General features: G+C 37.8%; 1 protein-coding gene across 2 annotated transcripts in view; it reads right to left on the reverse strand.

Annotated features, from left to right (window-relative positions):
- Positions 1–21,323, reverse strand: part of LOC131048344 (shaggy-related protein kinase epsilon) — a 79,478-nt gene that overhangs the window by 38,092 nt on the left and 20,063 nt on the right. For both annotated transcript variants that reach the window (XM_057982262.1, XM_057982260.2), the window contains exons 5-8: positions 21,015–21,287; positions 20,827–20,898; positions 20,663–20,719; positions 20,408–20,548 (exon numbers count right to left, since the gene is read on the reverse strand). In XM_057982262.1, the coding sequence (XP_057838245.1) occupies positions 20,408–20,548; positions 20,663–20,719; positions 20,827–20,898; positions 21,015–21,287 (543 nt within the window). The remainder of the gene's footprint in view (positions 1–20,407; positions 20,549–20,662; positions 20,720–20,826; positions 20,899–21,014; positions 21,288–21,323) is intronic.

Genomic DNA, 21,323 nt, shown 5'->3' on the forward strand with positions numbered 1-21,323 from the left:
TCCTGAAAAAAATCAACCAAAAACATCCATATACGATCCTGAGAAAATCAAACCTCCCTCACTGAAGCAAAATTTGCCTAAGTTCCTTGACCCCGTATCTTGCTAAGGACATAGACTCCCGTACTTTCCGAAGGATCCAAAGCGAACTCCATGCCTTGTCCTTAGAAGGGTCCTAGAGCGAATTTCATGCCTTGTCCTTCCAAAGGTTCTAGAGCGAATGTCCTTGTCAAGGATCCAAAACGAATTTTGAAGTGATGTCCTTGGAGAGGTCCTGGAGCGAACTTGTTCCTTATCCTTGCTAAGGACATAGAGCAAACTTTCTCACCTTGACCTTGTCCTTGGAAAGGACATGGAGCGAATTTCTCCAAATCAAGTACCTTGCCTCAAACTTGGAGCGAATTTTCATCTTAAGACAATGTACCTTGGGCACCACATAAAGTGAATTATATTTTAGGTCTTGTCCTTGCCAAGGTCAGAGAGCAAAATTCTTTCACCAAGGTGATGTACCTTGCAAAGGTACAAGAGCGAACTTCATCATTTGAGTGTACCTTGGAAAGATCTTAGAGCAAAATTCTTTGGAAAGGTCCTAAGGTGAAGTTGAATTGATGTCATTGGAGAGGACATAGAGCGGAAATTTTTACTTGGGTCCTGTCCTCCCAAAGGACATCGAGCGAATGTCCTCCCAAAGGTCCAAGAGCAATTTTCTTGTCCTTGCTAAGGACAGAGAGCGAATTTCATTTTGGGTCTTGTCCTTGCCAAGGTCAGAGAATGAATTTCATCTTGTCCTTACCAAGGTCTTGGAGCGAAATTCTTATCAAGGACATAGAGTGAATTTCATTATAAGTCACAGAGCGAATTTCATTATAGGTCTTGTCCTTCCAAAGGACATGGAACGAGTTTTTTTTCTTTGACCTTGTCCTTCCAAAGGACATGGAGTGAAAAATTTCACTAAGGTCGTGTACCTTCCTGGGGTCACGGAGCGAATTCTACTTTTAGGTCCTGTCCTTGCTAAGGATGAAGAGCGAAATCCTTATCAAAGAGTCTTGTCCTTGCTAAGGACATGAAGCGAACTTTTAACTTGACCTTGTCCTTCCAAGGGTCCTAGAGCGAACGTTATGCCCTGTCCTTCCAAGGGTCCTAGAGCGAACTTCATGCCCTGTCCTTCCAAGGGTCCTAGAGCGAATTTCATGCCTTGTCCTCCCTAAGGTCCTAAAGCGAACTCCTCTAATTCACATGTTTTGGTGCCAAAAACTTATTCAATTTTCAAAATTCTAAAAAGGAGAGGATCAAGTCGACTGGCATGATAGAAGCATTTTTATTTATTTTTTTTTTCAGGTCGGCCATGCACTCAAGGGATATGACTCTTGCTTTAAGCACCTATAAAGGAAGGGTTAAAACATTCATTTCAACCATTAATTCAAATATATTCTTCTCATTAAGTGCGAATTTGAGAGAAGACCTATTGAATCTGACCAGCAAGATAGCGAATTTCTCCAGCTAGACATCAAATTTTGTCAGCACATAAGCGAATGTTATCAAAATATAGGTGAGTTGCTACGGCACAAGGGCGAAATTAGACATTGAAGGTGCGGACCTGATGATCAAGGAAGATAAATTCGAGCATTGATGATGTGGATTTGATGTTTAGGGGGACGAATTCATCATAGAGCATCAGAATTAAACAAAGAAGGAGCGAATTTGTCAAAAGGGAAGCGAATTTCACTATTGAGCAGTCCAAATTCATCTAAAGAGCAGCAAATTCATCTTCCACAAGGCGAAATCCCTTCAGCTACAACGAGTTCCTTGATTATTATCAATCCTCTTTGATCAGATTTAGAGAAAATCACATAAAATCAGAATGAGGGATTAAGTCAAAATGGTAGTATGTAAAGGTTATATACCATGCATGTTTGATGCCCAATTGTTTATTTTGGAGGAGGTAAGGAAAGAGATCAAAAGGATCAGGTTGGAAGAAGATTGGAGTGAGGATCTTAAGGAGAAGTCATACAATCACTCCAAGGCAAGCAAGGATGGAAGGACTCAGGTATATCAATAATTCTCATCACCACTACTTTGAGCGAGCTAGAGAATGTTGAGTATCAAGAGATATCTCTTGATATCCCTTCATGATGATGAATCAAATCAAGTCTACAAAGTGCAAGATTGAGGTGGCATCCCAGTCGCTACTCCACCAATCAAAGAGGTCCACATCAGCACGTTTTGATTCAATAAACCAAGCTCACCCATGGATGCACAAACTCCGATGTACCTATCCCTGATACCTATTGGTCCACACTCTCTGAATGTAATTTTCTCATTGGCTAAGGAGAGTATGTTGTAACAAACCCTAATTAGGGTTTCATTGTAAAGTCTTGGCCATTGATGGAGAATCAATCCTGGCTGTTCATTGTAAATGAGCTCTCTATATATATTATAAAGCTCAAACTCTTCATTTGTAAAGGTTAATAGTTGATAGTTGGAGAATAGCAATAGCAAATAGTTAGCTAATAGTGATTAGAATAGAATAGCAATTAGAATAGAAGTTAGATTAGGAGAAGGCAAAGATTGTTGCCAAACATGGTTGTAAAGAACAATCGATTTCATTGAAGTTATGGTGAATTTGATTTGTCATTTCAACAACTCGCATGGTCTTTGCTTCTCAATTTGCTTTGATGTAGTTAGATTGAGTGGAGGAATTTGTTGAATGTATTTATGTGGAATTTGCCTAATCCATACCACTAGCCTCTTGTTGTTTGAAAGCGTGCCTTGTGTGGTCAACTGGAATGATATGAGCCTAACCTTGAATCGTTCTACACTCATTGCTTATGCATTAACTTGAATGGTGATCAATGTTTGATGGTATTGATTTGAACATCCTTGAAACGTCCTTAAAAGATTGCACTGAGCTTGTGTCAAATTGTTCAAGTTGATAGTGAGACCTCGCTTGGTAGGGTTCCACCTAATCATTCACTCATCTTCTTGCATTCTTGGGATTAGAATAGACTCTCTCAACCCTTCCTTTTGCTATTTAAAAAAAAAACTCAAGCTAGTTTAGGATCAAAAGCATCACCAAATTGTAACATCAGATGATCTAAGTTCCAACAAATCAAGCATTCGGGCATTCGAATGTAAGTCCCCTTGTGATTCCAACATAATCACATCAAACCAATGAGCTTATCCACAAATAGTGACCCTACATTCATGAACCTTGGAGTCTTCTCAAGTGATCCTTAAGCTAATCTTCAGCATTTGAGAGATTTTGTTCAAGAGAGGATAAGATACTCTTGGGTATTTTATTTTGTGTTCACATATGCCTAAAAAACACATCAACAAGTACATCAAAGTTCGTGCATCCATGGGTGAGCTTGGTTCATTGAATCAAGACACGCTGATGTGGACCTTTCTAATTGGTGGAGTAGCGACTGGGATACCACCTCAACATTGCACTTTGTAGAGTTGATTTGACTCATCACCATGAAGGGATGTTGAGAGATATCTCTTGATACTCAACATTATCCAGTTTGTTTAAAGTGATGATGATGATGAGAAGCAAACTTTGATTAACTCTTCTGAAACTATCTGCTTCTTCAATCATGTTCGATGTAGGTCTTGTGATGACTTTGGTCGATCCCCCTCTTGCTCATGATATTCTTGATGAATGATGCAACTGGTTGAATGTAGCTCTTCATTATACTAACTTCGATTTTTGGATTCCCGAAGGGAATTCAAGATTGTAAAACATTCCCCCATCATGTAGGTTATATTTCCTTTATGTACCACGGCCTCGAGGTAGTTGAACGATCTTTCTTTACAGTGTGTGATATCCTCATGCTTCCATGATGTGGTGAGAGCCTGCAAACACTTTGAGATCTTCTCTTCCTTGATGTTCTTGTGTTTGTTGATGAAGTCTCCTCTTGATCCTGTATAGTGGTGATAGGAAGTACTTGTCCTGGTCAAGTCATTCCTTCATCTTTTGATTGCTCATCTTGCCTCGAAGTAGTATCATCTTCCTTACATATCTGCAAAACAAAGCAAGTATAGTATCAAATACATAACATATGATCTTCACACACATCTTGTTTTAAATTGACCTCTCACTCTGATTTTACGTGGTTTTTCACTAAATTTGATCAAGAGGAGGCTAATAATAATCAATGAATTCACTATGTGGAAGACAGATTTAATGTCTAAGGGTAAATCTGGGCTGTCTAATGATGAAGTCCACTAGTTGAAATGTCTCCCAGCTGGGTACATTCGCTCCCTCTTGCTGTATGATGAATTCGCCTTCCTAAAACATCAGATCTGTATCTTTAATGTCTTATTTCACACTTGTGCTGCAGCAGCTCAGCTATGTTTTGATGAAATTCGCTCATGTATTAATAAAATTCGCTACCTTGCTGAAGAAATTCGCTAAGTCTTCTCTCAAATTCACACTTGGAGAGAAGAATATGTTTGAATTGGTGGCTAAAATGAATGTTTTGAACCTTCCTTTATAGGCGCTTTAGGGTAAAAGAGGTGTCTCTTCCCATAAGGCCAACTTGATTTAAAATAACAAATCACCTTTCTCATGCTGGCCGACTTCACCTCTTGCCTTCAAATTCGAAATATGAATTGATCTTGACACCAAATGTTCTGAATTTGAGGGATTCACTCAAGATAGAGAGTAAGGTACATAGTTTCACCAAATTCGCTTGGGACCTTGGACAAGGTACAGGGTCAAGGTGAGAAATTTGCTCCGTGTCCTTAGGGAGGTACAATACCTAAGTGAGAAATTCGCTCCATGTCCTTAGCAAGGTACAGGGTCTAAGTGAGAAATTCCCTCCATGTCCTTAGCAAGGACATAACTCAAAATTTGCTCTATGACCTCTCCAAGGATATAACTCAAAATTCGCTCTAGGACCTCTCCAGGGACATAACTCAAAATTTGCTCTAGGACCTTAGCAAGGTACATCAAAATTTCGCTCTAGGACCTCAGCAATGTAAGGAAAGTAGAGTGCGTAAACGCTCTCCTATCGTCAATTCTAAGGGGATTACCAGGCAAGGAAGTATTTCAATTTCAGTTTGCAATACATTAGGATAAAACACAGACAGAAGATTAAGATTAACCAGACAGAATAGCACCATAGAAAGACATCAAATATGTGTGGGAAAACCCTTACGGGTAAAAAACCCACCACCAAAAAGGAGATCCCTTTATTCAGTAAACAACACGGTTACAATAAAGTACTCAGATCCTCTTTTATGGACTCTGTTCTCACCACACGCAGACACCTCTACTCGGCTCGGCTTCTACAACTTCCCTTATTTCCTCTTCGGCTCGGCTCGGCTTCATTCATAACCGTCCAGTAACAACCTGTTCATTCATGAATTCGTGGAAAACATATTATCCCACATTCATCCGGAAGACGGGTCGGTTCGTATTCAAATACACTGACAGAAACATTCCAAGTGTCCGCCTACTAGTCTTTGGTCCAGGCGACATCAACCCGATCACCGAAGGCGATTCCATCGGGTATCGAGAAGACAAACAATCAACTATCCCGAACGTCCGATCTTTCTCTCAGCGCTCCGCCACGTGGCACCCCCTGATTGGTTCCGGGTCCCTGCTTTGACATCTTAGCACGGCCTCACTATCCGCCCGGAATTCTTCTTTGTTGCTGGGTCATGATGGAAAGTCTCACGAGCAATTTCCCATCGCGACCTAGCGACCACCGTCAGATCTTCTGCGATCGTCTTCCAATCATCTGCGATCTGCTCGACCTTTAACTCCCCTGAGCCGCTCACCTGTCGGGTCCCACCACTTGGTCGCCATGTCGCAAGGGATATTCCAACGAGCAATTTCCCATCGCGACCTAGCAATCACCGTTGGATCAACCTTGATCGTCGTCCGATCATCCTGGACTTGCTCACCAGTTAACTTAGCTTGAGTGCTCTCTTGTCGGGACCCATCACTTAGTCGCCATGTCGCAAGGGATATTCCAACGAGCAGTTTCCCATCGCAACCTAGCGACAGCCGTTGGATCTTTTCGCCCGACCGTCAGATCTACTCAACTTGCTCACCTGATAGCCGATCACAAGAAGAGGATTCCACCGGTCCATTTGCAAGAGTCAAACCGACAGCTGTTCTAACGGGATAGGTTACGATCAATCCGAACACTGGTCAGGATAATTCGAGGCATATTTCCAACAAGCAAGGTACGTGCTTGAAGAAAAAGTCTGCTCCAAAATTCAAGTGAGGTACATGACTTGGTGAAGATCTTTGATTTAATTCCTTCAATTTTCTTTCACTTTGTTGATTTTAACCTTAAATTCTCCAATTTTTCCACATGAAAGCATCACCAATCTGACCTTTTGAGAGCATCTATGGAGAAAATTCGCTTGGATTCTTGGGCAAGGTACATGATCTTATAAAATTTGCTCTCAGCGCTTGCAAAGTACATGATCTCTCCAAATTCGCTCTTGACCCTTGGCAAGGTACGTGGGTCTACGTTCTTAGCAAGGTACGGGGTTCTATGTGAAATTCAAGGAGGACGCAATTCATTCAACCAAGGTTTACTCTTACAACTAGATGTTCAGTTCAGGTTAGTCTCAGTGGGGTCCCCATTCCTTCCGACTAGAGATTATCTATTCATAAGTTGAATGAATGGATCCAATATAGATAATGTTTCCCGACAGTTTTCGTTCCCAAGTGTAATAAATACTGGGACTTCTTAATATTTGAGGCAAAGACATAAAAAGATGCAGAACAAGCATATGATTAGATAACACAAGAAACCTAGGCATGCTCCAAGGGGTTCTAGATCTACTTTCATGCTCATAACCGACTGTCTTCACTCCACCCTAGGAGACCACCCTGACTTAATGAACCCTCTAGCTACTTGAGAAACTCTATCCCTTCAATGCAAAGATTAATAGCAAAGACTCTAACACAAGCTAGGACCGAGCAAAAAGGACTAATCCTAGAAAGCGAAAAGTAGGGGTCCCCATTTGCAATGGGGCGATGTGTGAATACCTCACAACAAGCAGCTCTAGCAAACCTTGTAAATGAAATTTATATCCTGGAACATCAAAGGACTCAATAGCCCAAATAAACAGCAAATAGCAAGGAATTTTAAGTTGGGCTACAAGGCCTCCTTTCTCCTTCTCCAAGAAGTCAAAATGTCATAATTTGGTTTGGCTAATATAGAAAATAGATTTTGTGGTAGTGGTGATTTGAAAGGTGTCAATTCTGATGGTACTTCAAGCGGTATTAGGGCCCTTTGGGATCCCTTAGTGACCAAGGGGGAGATTGTCTAGAGTAGAAACCACTTGGCTATCTTGTTCACGAATGCCCCTAATACTAGAACTGATAGGTGTAGGCTTTGGAAAGAGATCTTTGAGTTCAAAACAAAGCACAAAGATGAAAAATAGATGCTTTCTAGAGACTTCAAAACCCCTCTAGCTCCTAGTGAAAAGAAAGGGGAATACCATATTTCTTTGATAACATGGAAGACTTTGTCAACATCATATCTAAATGTGGTTTTATGCATATTGAGCTAAGAGGTTCCAACTTCACATGGTCAAACAGAAGAATTGGTGGCAATCTCATTCAAGTTAAGTTTGATCAACTCTTGGTCTCTACTAACTAGATGCTCACCCAAAACTACTACATTTCCTCTCTCGAGAATTGGTTCTGACCACAACCATCTCCATTTAAGCCTCAAAGCGGATATGAGAAAGGGAAGATATCCCTTCAAGTTTGAGAACATGTGGCTCCTCCATCTAGATCTTAAGGAAAAGATCAATGGCTGGTGGAAGAATGAGGTCAAAGGGTTTGTAGTGTTTAGCTAAAAAATTTGTCAAGGTCAACCTCAAGAAGCGGAACAAAGAGACTCTTGGAAACATTTTTACACGACAGATGTTCATCAAGGAAGAGCTAGCAAGATTAGACAAGAAAATTCAGCTAAAAAAATGGACCAAGTATGTTACATAAACAAGAAAGATCTTTTGAGCTCTTATCAATCAACTATGAGTAAAGTGGAAGTTTTTTGGAGACAAAGATCAAGAGTGTTATGGTTCAGTAGGACAGATAGGAACACAAAGTTCTTTCACATTGCTACACTCTAACATAGAAGAAACAATAGAATCATGGAGATTGTTAGAGAGGAAGGTAGCAAAATAATGGATGAAAATGAGATAAGAGATGAAGATGCTAAGTACTTTATATAGCTCCTTGTTGGCAAGAACATTGGTGATCCATGTGTGGTGGAGATTCTAAACATTATCCCTTCTATCTTCTCCCCTACTGATAACAACGAGATGCTGCACCAAATTTTAGGAGAAATTAAAAGGCTGTCCTATCTTTTAATGCTAGGAAAACTCTAGACCCAGATGGTTTTCCTTTAGCTTTTTTTCAGTAGTTTTGGGAGATCGTTCACAAAGATGTGACTAATGTTGCTCAAAGATTCCAATCCTACAATAAGATCTTAAGGGAATTAAATAATATTTTCCTTGTTCTGAGCTGTCCAAACTTTCCAATAGTGATATTAGTTGTAAAAGGTAAACTTAACACCATGTTCTTAGGTAAATTTGTTATCTTTTTCTAATTACATAGAGATTACGTTTCAGACATTTCCACCACATGTTTCTTTGTGAAATTCTCTCATATTGAGTATCAAACTCTTAAATATTAACAAATATTGCATATTAAAAAGAATAGTAATATTAAGATGGTGAGAGGAAGCACCAAAGTGGAGGAAGAGGATACAGCAGAGAATTTTGGTTGAGATTGGACAAACTAGCAGCAGATAGATCAGATCACTCTGAAAAGACAAAGGGGCCCCACAAGATTTCATCAGAGAGGAAGTCTGTGTTTTCTTCCAGAGTTATCTACTTGAAGCATGGATTTTTTATATCATCCAAAACCTTTGACTCTGCCACTGTGGAAAACGTAAAGAATGTTGATGTTCTGGTGGTCAAGAAGGTTTATGAAGGGTGCAAAAATGTCTATTCCTATAGAGAGTTCTGTAAAGAACAGATTTCCTTGGCTCTTCCAATTTTTAAATTTTTATCCTACTCTATTAGAGCAACAGTAATTTATTCAATCTCCTTCAATGTCTGACAGCAAAGGGAAAAAGTTAAGGTTTCGAGTGATATGACTCAAAAGATTCTATCTCCAACAACTTCACCAGGTGGGATTGCAGAGGCTCAAGAAGGTAAACTTAACACCATGTTCTTGTGTAAAAAATTGTTATCTTTTTCTAATTACACATAGATTACTTTTCAGACATTTCCACCACATGTTTCTTGTACATTTCTCTCATATTGACTGCCAAACTCCTATTAAGAAATATTGCATATTCAAAAGAATAATAATATTAAGATGGCGAGAGGAAGCACCAAAGGGAGGAAGAGGATACAGCAGAGGTTTTTGGTAGAGATTAGGCAAACTAGCAGGAGACAATTAGATCACTCTACAAAGACAAAGGGGCCCAACAAGATTTCATCAGAGGAGAAGTCTGTGTTTTCTTCCGGTGTTATCTACTTGAAGCATGGATTTTTTAAATCATCCAAAACCTTCAACTCTGCCACTGTGGGGAACATAAAGAATGTTGATGTTTTGGTGGTTAAGAAGGTTTATGAAGGATGCAAAAATGCCCTAATCCCTTTTCATTTCTATGGAAGAGTTCTGTAAAGAGCAGATTTCCTTGGCTCTTCCAATTTTTTATCCTACTCTATTAGAGAGACAGTAGTTTATACTTTATTCAATCTCCTTCAATATCTGACAGCAAAGGGAAATGGTTAGGGTTTTGAGTGACATGACTCCAAAGATACTATCTCCAACAACTTCACCACATGAGATTGCAACAGAGGCTCAAGAAGGTAAAAATAATGTCACTCTAGGTGATGTTCCTTTGATTTTGCCTGAGGAGGTGCCTGAATTGTTTGTTGATGGTGATTGTTCAGTAGTTTATAGACCTTAGAACTTAGAAGGGAAGACTAGCAACATATATTTGGTGTTTAGATGCTTAAAGAAGCATCCTTTCTTCAAAAATCTCTCTTTGGATGAGATCAGGATGGTGCTCTATCAAAGAGGTGCCTTTCCCTATTGGAGAATGGATTCTTCTCAATTTAATTTCAGAACGTTGAGGAGCATGATTTTGTGTAGAACAATGTTCCATAGTCAATTGGTAGGCATGGAGTCTTTGTTTGCCCTTAGACTTCTTTTCTGATTCAACAAATGTTCCTATCACTAAGGTTCCATTATGGATTTGTCTAAATGCATACAATCTCCAACTAGTTACGAGAGATATTGTTTTGATTAAAAGATTGATTGAAAACTGAATGATTTTATCAGATTTGATCAGGAAAAAAATTAGTTTTCAAATAGATTTGAAAGGGTTTAAACGTTTATAAAGGTTTTGTCTTCCCAGGGCTTCAGGATTCAGTCTATAAATTTTGAGGGTCTACCCTCATATGTTTTTAGTGTAATAAATTGGGCACAAATTGACTGAGTGTCCAACTATGGATCCACTGGGGTCCAACACTATCCATTTGCAAAAGTGAGTTCAGAAAGGCGGCAGCCCAGATTCAGAGTTCATGAGCAATAACAATAGGGGTTCTCTTGTTGTCTCAAGTGACTAGTGATGTGGTTCTTGTGAAGGAGACTGAGGGTGCAGCATGATAAGAAAATGGGACTTCTTAAGATTTGGAGGATGTAACATCTGAAGGGGAGATTGATAACTAAGCTATCATAAACATTCTCACCATAGTTCGCAAACTTGACTCTACAGCCCCCAAATTTTAAAACTCAGCAACTTAAAACAATACAATTCAAAACTAGGCAAAAATGCTACGAATTCACAAGTTTTTTCCTACAGAAATGCCAAACTCGTCGCCATGAAGTACTCACCATGGGTTTGGCATTGCAACTTGCCAAAGCTTGTTCCCTACAACTTGCAAGTTAAACTTGCAAAAACTCATGGTGCAAAAATATATTTTCAGTACCCTGCAGGTTTGCAATCTATCATAATCATCTTCTCTCAAACGGAAACTAAGAAGATTGAGGAAGATTAGAGTGCTAAAGCTAAACAAAGAGGGTGGAGGAAAAAAGCAGAAAGATTGCAAATGGAAGCTATGAACACAGTCGGTAAGGGATCCCAATGGACCATGTAGACTCTTTTGTCCCATAAGGGAAGGAGATTGCCTTCAGCTCATGGTTGATCTCTCTTCTTATTTCAAATTGGTTTAGGGGTTTTATTTGGGCTTTTGAGCTTGTGTATTGAGGCCTACTCTTCAGTCTTAATATCTTACGTTTTCTAAGTTTACTTGCTAGTTTGCAATTTTCTACCAGATTGTTTGTAATTCAGTTTTTCTTGGTTAAGGGTGACGGCTCCAACAATTCCCTCAATTTATGTAGCAAAGAAAAAAAGAAACATAGTGATATTAGCAAGCATAACTATGTAACCTGGCCATAGCCACAATGCATAATCAAACCATATAATAGAACAGTTATAGTTCCTATTGGTACCAACAATTATTATTGTTCAGTAAAATATCTCATACAAAACTTACTTAAATGAGGAGTAAATACCAATAGAGTACAACAACCACTGAAGCCAGCCTTAAACAGTTAGAAAATGGACACAGAATTGGATCAGCACCCTTAAAATTCAGCCTCAACAGAAAATTACTATCTAACAGCAGACAGATTTTTCAAAATGCAGATCAAAACAAAAATTTGATGCAATTGGCAGGACAGTCTCAATGTTACAGTGAAACTGAGCCATAGAACACAAGGCAGACTTTCAGCATAGCTACCACTTATAAGACATCTTAAAAATAGGTCTCTACTCTGTTTGGCGATATGACTCACATAATTCAGTTACAGAGGAGAATCAACATGAAGACAGTGAATTACGGCAGAAAATATGCAGTCTGAGTCATATTATGTTCAAGAAAAAATAGATCATTTATAGAATCCATCCACTCAATACACTATATTATTGATCATCTACCCTCCTTAAGAATGTTACACGTGATAATTTCACCAAACAAAACTGTAACAGCAAAAAATCTAAAACTAGTCAGAACATCAATGAAGATAGAGGATATTACATATAAACTTATAATGATCAAATATCCCAATTAAAGATATATATACACATGTTTTTGGAGACATTTCATATCCTCAAGTCAAATTTGTATCCCACTTTATACGGCACCTGTCTACATGCTGTCACCATTCATATGGTCTATCAGTGTCATTGGTGGCACTAGATTCCTCAGTTCATCTAATTGTTTTTTATTAGCACAACTTCCTTGCAGCAGGTCTAAATATAGGAATATTATTCTCTCATTCTGGGTTTTGTGCTTTAATTATATATTTTCTTCATAGGTTTCTGACACATTAATTACTTTCTTAGGAACTTCAACTGGAGGAGTAAAGATAGGCACCAACAAAGACAACTACAAGTTCACACTTTGCAGAGAGAAATTGTCTGCGAAATTCTGGGGTCCTACAGACCAATATAGTCTCAAGGATGTTATACAAACCAATTTGATCTGAAGGAAATTAAAAAAAGAATCATCATAATCACATATTGTTGTAAAACTTCAGATCTGTACTCTCCAAAAATGCGTAAGTTTCAAGTCAATTTTAGTTCTTATGTAATTAATATGGCTTTCTTAAACAGATTTAGCGTTTTTAAACACTAAAATCTTCAAGGCTCCATTTATCACTCTAAATTGCATTATTCATTAGATGTAGAAAACTGGCCTGCTTCAAAAAGATAAAGCTTTCTACATTGTTTTGAAGTTCATAAATAAACATTATGTTAATCCTGTCAGGACTCTTTCAACAATCAATGATGGTAAATGATTGTCTATAACAAAGATGGGAGTGTTAATGCATGATAGCTTCGGTAAGATAAATGATTGAATGAGAGATAAATGAAGTCTCTCATTCAATCATTTATCATATCGATAACTATGATAAAACCTTCAAGCAATTAATTCCTCTTTGATAGCCCTTCTACATTTTCATTCATTGATAATCATACTATATATTTTGTTTATGTTCATCGATTAATAAATCTTGTATTTAAATTTATATCGATTAACATAAATAATGATAAATAAATAATTAATGAAAACACCGATTAATATCGGGTTGCATATGATATATCGGGTGGCATTATAATAAAGGTTACCGATAGTTATCGGGTGTTAAGCCTACACCGATAGTTATCGGTTGTTAAGGCTAACACGCCGATAACTATCGGCTGTTAGCATTGTGCAAACACCGATAGACATCGGTTGTAATACTACTTCCACACCGATTGGTATTAACGTTGAACATGCATTTGTTTAGTATAAACAAAGAGGCACGATCAAGTAATGTCTTGATCGGTCATAACCGATCAAGGCATTGCTTGACCGTGCCCCATTTGTTATATGCTTATATTGAGTGGCATTCGTGAGATAGGACATAGAAAATATTAAATGCTCCTCTCACCTGCCACAAACAAGAAGATAGTCAAATTTATACATTAAGGCAATAATATATACAACAAGATTATTTTAATAGAATATAACTTGCATATTGAATGTAAATTGAACATCATTTACATGGTATCAGAGCTATAGTTAAATCGAACCTGAGGCTGTTCAATTTTACGTAAAATTCAAATCAAGTATATATTCAACATCACAATCCTATCAATGGCTAGCGCTATCAGATTTGAAGATAGACTCGCAGGGGGTGACGACTTCTCCGCATGGAAATTCATAATTCAAATGATTCTAAAAGAAAATAAAGTTGAATCATTTGTAAAGACTGAAACTACAGAACCTGAGACTGAACCTGACAAAGCAATTTGGAGAGAAGGAATGATAAGGCTATCAAAATCATAGTTGATGGGGTAAGAAACAATATTATGCCCATTATAAAGAAACATGAAACAACCTTCAACATGTTGAAAGCACTTGAAGACGCTTTTGAGATATCCAATGCCAGTAGAACCTTGGCTCTAAAAAGAGAGATAAATCATATAGCCATGATAAAAGGGGAATCAGTCAATGCCTACTACATGCGAATATCTACCCTAAGGGATGAACTGGCAACCCTTGGATATGAGATCCAAAGCAAAGAATTAACCCTCATTGCTTTAGAAGGGTTGCCTAGTATCTGGGAAACGTTCGTCCAAGGCATCAGTGCAAAGGATAACTTTCCAAAATTCAATAGGCTAAAGGCCGACTGTCTCAAAGAGGAATCAAGGCAAAATAAGAAAGGGATCAAACAAAAGAATATAGATGAATATCTTCAAGTTCTAAATACGAACTCAAACAAAAAGGGCAAGCAGAAGCAATTCAAGAAGAGAAAAGGTCGTCACGGCAAGAACTCCTTCAAGAAGGACCTCTCTCAGATTCAGTGTTACAGATGTGACAAATTTGGGCACTATGTTGCCAAATGTCCAGAAAGAGCTAAACAAGCCACATTTGCCAAAACAAGAAAATCAAAAGGGGAAGAGGACTCTGAGAAGTATGTGCTCTATTCAGCACTCACAAATCAAGGATCAAACAAAGTGAACTCCTGGGTGATCGACAGTGGCTCATCCAGACACATCACAGGATTCAGAGAAGTACTAGACTCCATGAAAGAGGAGAATGATGAGGAGGTAACCATCGGAGATGACTCTACACACCCTATCAAAGGAGTTGGAAACTGCACCATCAAACTAAAGACGGGTGTATCATTACAACTTAGAGGAGTGCTATATGTTCCAGGCATTAAGAGGAATCTTGTCTCAATATCAGCACTTGAGGACAATGGATACAGAGTGACCTTCATGGACAACAAAGTGTTGGCTTGGCCAAAGAACTCATCCATCAAGAAAGCTAAAACAATTGGTCAAAGACAAGGCTACTTGTATGAGCTATGCATAGAGCCCAACTTAGCCCTAATTCATGAAACTATAGATGCTAATGAAATCTAGCATAGAAGACTAGGCCACCTAAATTTTAGAGCTTTATCATCAATGGGAGACCTTGTCACAGGTCTACCTAAACTAAAGCAATATCATCCAGGGGCATGCACAGGATGTGCCCTAGGTAAAAATACTAAGGGTGCTTTTCAGAGTAGTACTAGGAAAACGAGTAAAATTTTAAAGTTAGTTCATTCTGATGATTGTGGACCTATCTCTGTAAATTCATTGGGGGGGTTTCTATATTATGTAATATTTATTGATGACTACTCTAGGAAAACCTGGATCTACTTTCTGAAATGTAAAGAATTAGAAGAGATCCTTAACAGGTTTAAAGAATTCAAATCACTAACAGAAAATTACTCAAGAAACAAAATTAAAACCCTAAGAACTGATAATGGAGGGGAATACAAATCAGAATTATTTAAAGAGTTTTGTAAAAATTCAGGGATTAAGAGGGAGTTAACAATACCTTGCAACCCTCAACAAAATGGGATAGCAGAAAGGAAAAATAGGACAATCGTTGAAGCTGCCAAAGCTATGATTCTTGATCAGAATCTAAATATCAATCTTTGGGCAGAAGCAACTAGCACTGTTGTATATATTCAAAACAGATGTCCTCACTCTCATCTTGAAAATAAGACCCCTGAGGAAGTCTTTACTAAATCAAAACCAGATATAAGCCACCTTAGGATTTTTGGATGCCCTGTCTATATTCATGTACCTAAGGAGAAAAGTTTAAAATTAGAGCCTTCTAGAAAAAGGGGAATCTTTGTAGGATATAGTGAAACCTCCAAAGCCTACAGGATATATATACCTGGTCAAAAGAATATTGAACTAAGTAGGGATGTGATCTTTGAAGAAAACTTAGCCTTCAAAAGAGCCCAAAGCTCTCTAGATCCTGAAGTCTATATTCCCAACCCTAGCTTAGGTAGAGATCCTACTCCTGAGCTTCAGAGGGAGAATCCTGAGGAAACTATGAGTGAAACTCAAAATCCACCTAGAGAAAACCTCAAGAAAAGACCACTATGGGCCACCAAAACTGTAGAAGAAGCTCAGAAGTTTGTTGCTCCCTTAGGAACCTTCAAAGAAAGCAAAAGGCCTAATAAATTCACTAGCTATGTTGCCCTTATGAATGATCTCTCTAAAGCTGAACCAAACAATGTATCAGATGCACTTGAACATCAAGTATGGAGGGATGCCATGTCTAAAGAGTATCAGTCCATTATGAAAAATGATGTTTGGGAGATTGTTCATAGGCCAACCAAGAAATCTGTGGTTTCATCTAAATGGCTTTTCAAAATCAGACATGCTACAGATGGCAGTATTGAAAAACAAGGCCAGATTTGTAGCCAGAGGCTTCTCACAAACGGAGGGAATAGATTATGAAGAAACTTTTGCACCTGTTGCCAGGTATACATCAATAAGAGTTGTATTAGCTATTGCAGCAGCAAAGGGGTGGAAGGTACACCAAATGGATGTTAAGACAGCTTTTCTAAATGGTGAGATCTCAGAAGAAGTCTACCTAGAGCAACCTGAAGGTTTTGAAATTCATGATGTAGAGTCTCATGTGTGTAGACTCAAGAAAGCTCTCTATGGGCTCAAACAGGCTTCCAGGGCCTGGTATGAAAGAATTGACACCTATCTCTCAGGACTAGGCTTCTCCAAAAATGATGCAGATCCTAATCTCTACTACAAAAGAAATAAAGGTGATATGCTAATATTGATTTTATATGTTGATGACTTATTAATCACAGGAAATGATCACCTTATAGATCAATGCAAGAATGATCTATCCAAAGAATTTGATATGGACTTAGAACTCCTTCACTACTTCCTAGGATTGGAAGTATGGCAAAATTCTGACAACATTATACTAAACCAAGGAAAGTACACCTTGGATATTTTGAAGAGATTCGGAATGTTAAACTGTAGACCCATGACATCTCCTATAGAAACCAACTTACATAAACTTAAAGAAGCAGCAGCAAAGTCACAACCCACTGATCCTACTCAATACAGACAGATGATTGGGTCCCTGATGTACCTGGTAAATACAAGACCAGATATTTGCTATGCAGTTAATGCTCTAAGTCAATTTATGTGTGAACCGAACGAGATACACCTGGTTGCAGTAAAACACATTATGAGATACCTACAAGGTACCCTAAACCTTGGTCTCAAATATGAGAAAGTTGATATAGACCTACATGGATTTACAGATTTAGATTGGGCTGGAAGTGTGACAGACAGGAAAAGCACTTCAGGGTGTTGCTTCAGTCTAGGTTCAGCTATGATATCTTGGATGAGCAAGAAGCAATCTTCTGTAGCTCAAAGCTCCACCGAGGCAGAATACATTGCAGCTTCTATGGCTGCCCGAGAGGCAGTATGGCTTAGGAAGTTGCTTGTGGGGTTGTTTAGAGAACCTATGAAACCCACTATTATACACTGTGACAACCAGAGCTGCATAAAACTTTCAGTAAACCCAGTGTTTTATGACAGATCCAAGCATATTGAGATTCCATACCACTATGTGCGAGATATGGTAGATAGGAATGCAATCCAACTGGAATATGTTTGTACAGGAGATCAAACTACAGACATTCTGACCAAACCTCTTTCCAGAGTGAAGGTTGATCACTTCAGAAAAGGTTTAGGTATGATAGAAAGGTAATTTGCTTTGTAATCTATATTTGCATACCTATAAGATGTTTAATGGGTAAACCTCTTTGTCATGATAGGACAATTTTTGGATTCTATCCCCTGGGTTCATATCTAAGAGGTGACGATCTCTCAAGATAGTGAACAATTGTATGGGGACATTATAAGGTGACGATCTTATAATGTCCAAACCAGTTATCATGTTGGATCTCTGGTGTGTCATGGATGTGCCATGATTGTGTTGTGATAAAACATTTATATAAAGTGTTAGTGCACATATCACAACTTGGATAAGATGAGAAATTAATCTTTCTCATATGATTATCCTCAAGTATTGCGTGTGTAGGCAATACTGATATCACATGCTTAGGTGATATCCTGTCAATCACAAGATTGATGTGATGAACTTTAGTATCACATGTTTAGGTGATACTTCATATCATATGATTAGGTGGTATGATTTCCTAAGAATGTCCAAAATGCAAACTATCAATTGAATTGTGATGCTTGAATATATTGTCTACATTTATCTTACCTAGCTAAGAGGGAGTGTTAATGCATGATAGCTTCGGTAAGATAAATGATTGAATGAGAGATAAATGAAGTCTCTCATTCAATCATTTATCATATCGATAAATATGATAAAACCTTCAAGCAATTAATTCCTCTTTGATAGCCATTCTACATTTGCATTCATTGATAATCATACTATATAAATTGTTTATGTTCATCGATTAATAAATCTTGTATTTAAATTTATATCGATTAACATAAATAATGATAAATAAATGATTAATGAAAACATTGATTAATATCGGGTTGCATATGATATATCGGGAGGCATTATAATAAAGGTTACCGATAGTTATCAGGTGTTAAGCCTACACCGATAGTTATCGGTTGTTAAGGCTAACACGTCGATAACTATCGGCTGTTAGCATTGTGCAAACACCGATAGACATCGGTTGTAATACTACTTCCACACCGATTGGTATTAACGTTGAACATGCATTTGTTTAGTATAAACAAAGAGGCACGATCAAGTAATGTCTTGATCGGTCATGACCGATCAAGGCATTGCTTGACCGTGCCCCATTTGTTATATACTTATATTGAGTGGCATTCGTGAGATAGGACATAGAAAATATTAAATGCTCCTCTCACCTGCCACAAACAAGAAGATAGTCAGATTTATACATTAAGGCAATAACATATACAACAAGATTATTTTAATAGAATATAACTTACATATTGAATGTAAATTGAACATCATTTACAGGGAGAAGTATCATTAGCTTGACATAAATGACTCCTACTTGTCATTGTTTCCTTGCTTTTATTTTAAATTCGGTATTCCAACATATGGAGAAACAAACATGAACAAAAATCCTTTTGATTTGATATAAATTTTAGCATAGATATTTTTGTGGAATTTTCACTACATGGAGTATTTTCATACTCAACATTACCATAATGACTATTTTCCATGAATAGTCATTACTTTAGTGACCTTTTTCTCATGTACTTATTAGAAAAGTGTGTTGCACACCTTAAACAGTGACACTAATGTTGTTAAAAATGTGAGTTGTACACCTTGTGTAATAACACTAAATGTTGTTGCCAGTTCTGGTCATCATGGAATGGAATGGCATATTTGGTTGTTAGGTTGATTCTCCCTGTGCAATGTTGCATGAGACATTGGAACTGCAAACATAATTGGGAGTCAAGACAAGACAAGCAAAGAGATAAGGAATCAGAAAGTGAAGGCTCAAAAGGGGCAAGGAGAATTTGGAGAGAAACTTGGGCGATGTGAAGAGTCACATGTGAGCGCACTTGGATTCACCTGTGGAACATGAAGAATCATGTGTGGGATGTGAAGGGTCATATGTAGCACAAGAAGAGAAATGTAGAATATGAGGGGTCATGACCCTTGGTTTTACGCATTGTCTAATAAGTCTGCTTAGTGGTTTCTTATGATCTATGTGCCTATAAATACAAGATCATGGCACTGTATAAACACATGAGAAGGTTGAAAGTTTTATATTGTTGATACATGATTTAACAAACGCATGGCAATGGATGCACGGTTACATGGCGTTGTAACAGGTTTTCAGTGTATGATTGATTGATCACAAGAAGAAGTGCAACTCATAGAGTGCATTGTAAAGAAGTTCTCTGAGAGTGCATATTGCATTAAGGACACATTATTTAAAGGTACATGCTGTCAGATTTGACGGTGAAAAAACTATTTGAGCACAAGTGCAATTCTCTGCACATTGTAATCTTATTTATTAATTAATATATCATAGGGGTGCTGTGTTTCTTGCAGGGTTTTTTTCTAAAAAGGATTCTTGGGGTATATCTGGTGTCTCTATATGTGTATAGTTTGATTTGTTCTTCTGTTGTACAAGCTTTTTTAAATTTGTAACCTATTCAGCACAGTTCTTCTCTTAAGAGTCAGTAATTTCCTAACAGTAACTAAAAATCACAAGGCAAAGGAATCCACAAAGAACACAAGCACCTCTAAGAAAAATTTAATATGGGGTTGGACCGAACATTAGTAGAAAACATGCTGCTTTGGGCTTTCACCCTCTACCCTCTTTTGCTGTTGGTAAAGCTTTTAATACATGTAATGCTTGATAAATCACCCTTGTCTCACAATTATTATCAATGTGGGATTAACACAATTCAATATTTTGAATTATCTAAAGACACACGGAGTTCTGAATCATATTCATCTCATCAACGAATGCCTGTTGCAGAAATTAAGTACCAAATTATACCTGCCCCAAGAGAAGTTCAGCTAAGACACAACCCATCGACCATATGTCAATTGCACTATTATATTCTGTAGCTCCAAATATAAGTTCTGGAGCCCTGTAGTAGCGTGAACATATGTATGCAATGTTAGGCTCTCCTTTCACCTAATACAAGGTATGCCAGGTGGTGAGTGACAAAAAAACCAAATGCAAACGTCTACAAGATTGAAATGGTTAAAACAACAATGAAAAACAAAATAGCTAGTAAAAAATACTAACCAACATTTTGGCACTACCAAAATCACAAAGCTTCAACTGATGAGTATGTGGATTGACCTGTATATTGTACAAGAAAACAAACTCTGATTTTTCTGACAATAAATTCCAACTAAGAAATTTCTTTTAAGTAAGGGAATGATCAATGCCACATTTTAAAAAATTACCAAGAGATTTTGTGGCTTTATATCACGATGAGAAACGCCAATCCCATGAATGTAAGCAAGAGCACGGCAGATCTGAAAGTAATATCTTCAAATGAGAAAACTATACAACCAATAAAAGTAAGTATAAAATGATCAAACAAGGTAAGAACGGTAACAGAAACAGACCAGTTAAAAGGAAATCAATGTACCTGGTAAGCATATAATTTAACATATATCAATGGCATGTGTTGGCCTATCCTGTTAAAGTGTTTTGCAATAGAATACACAGTCTCTGGGACATACTCCAGCACAAGGTTCAGATAAAGTTCATCTTTGTCAGTTGTTGAAAAGAAGCAATGCTTGAGTTGAACTACATTAGGATGTTCAAGCATGCGCATAATTTCCAATTCTCGATTTTTGTATCTCTTATCTTGTAGCACCTTTTTTATTGCAATGATTTCAGCAGTTTCTAAGCATTTGGCCTGCAGTGAAGGACAGACATGTTTAACAACAAAATT

The sequence above is a fragment of the Cryptomeria japonica genome, chromosome 8 (assembly GCF_030272615.1).
Source record: "Cryptomeria japonica chromosome 8, Sugi_1.0, whole genome shotgun sequence".
Taxonomy (NCBI): Eukaryota; Viridiplantae; Streptophyta; class Pinopsida; order Cupressales; family Cupressaceae; genus Cryptomeria; species Cryptomeria japonica.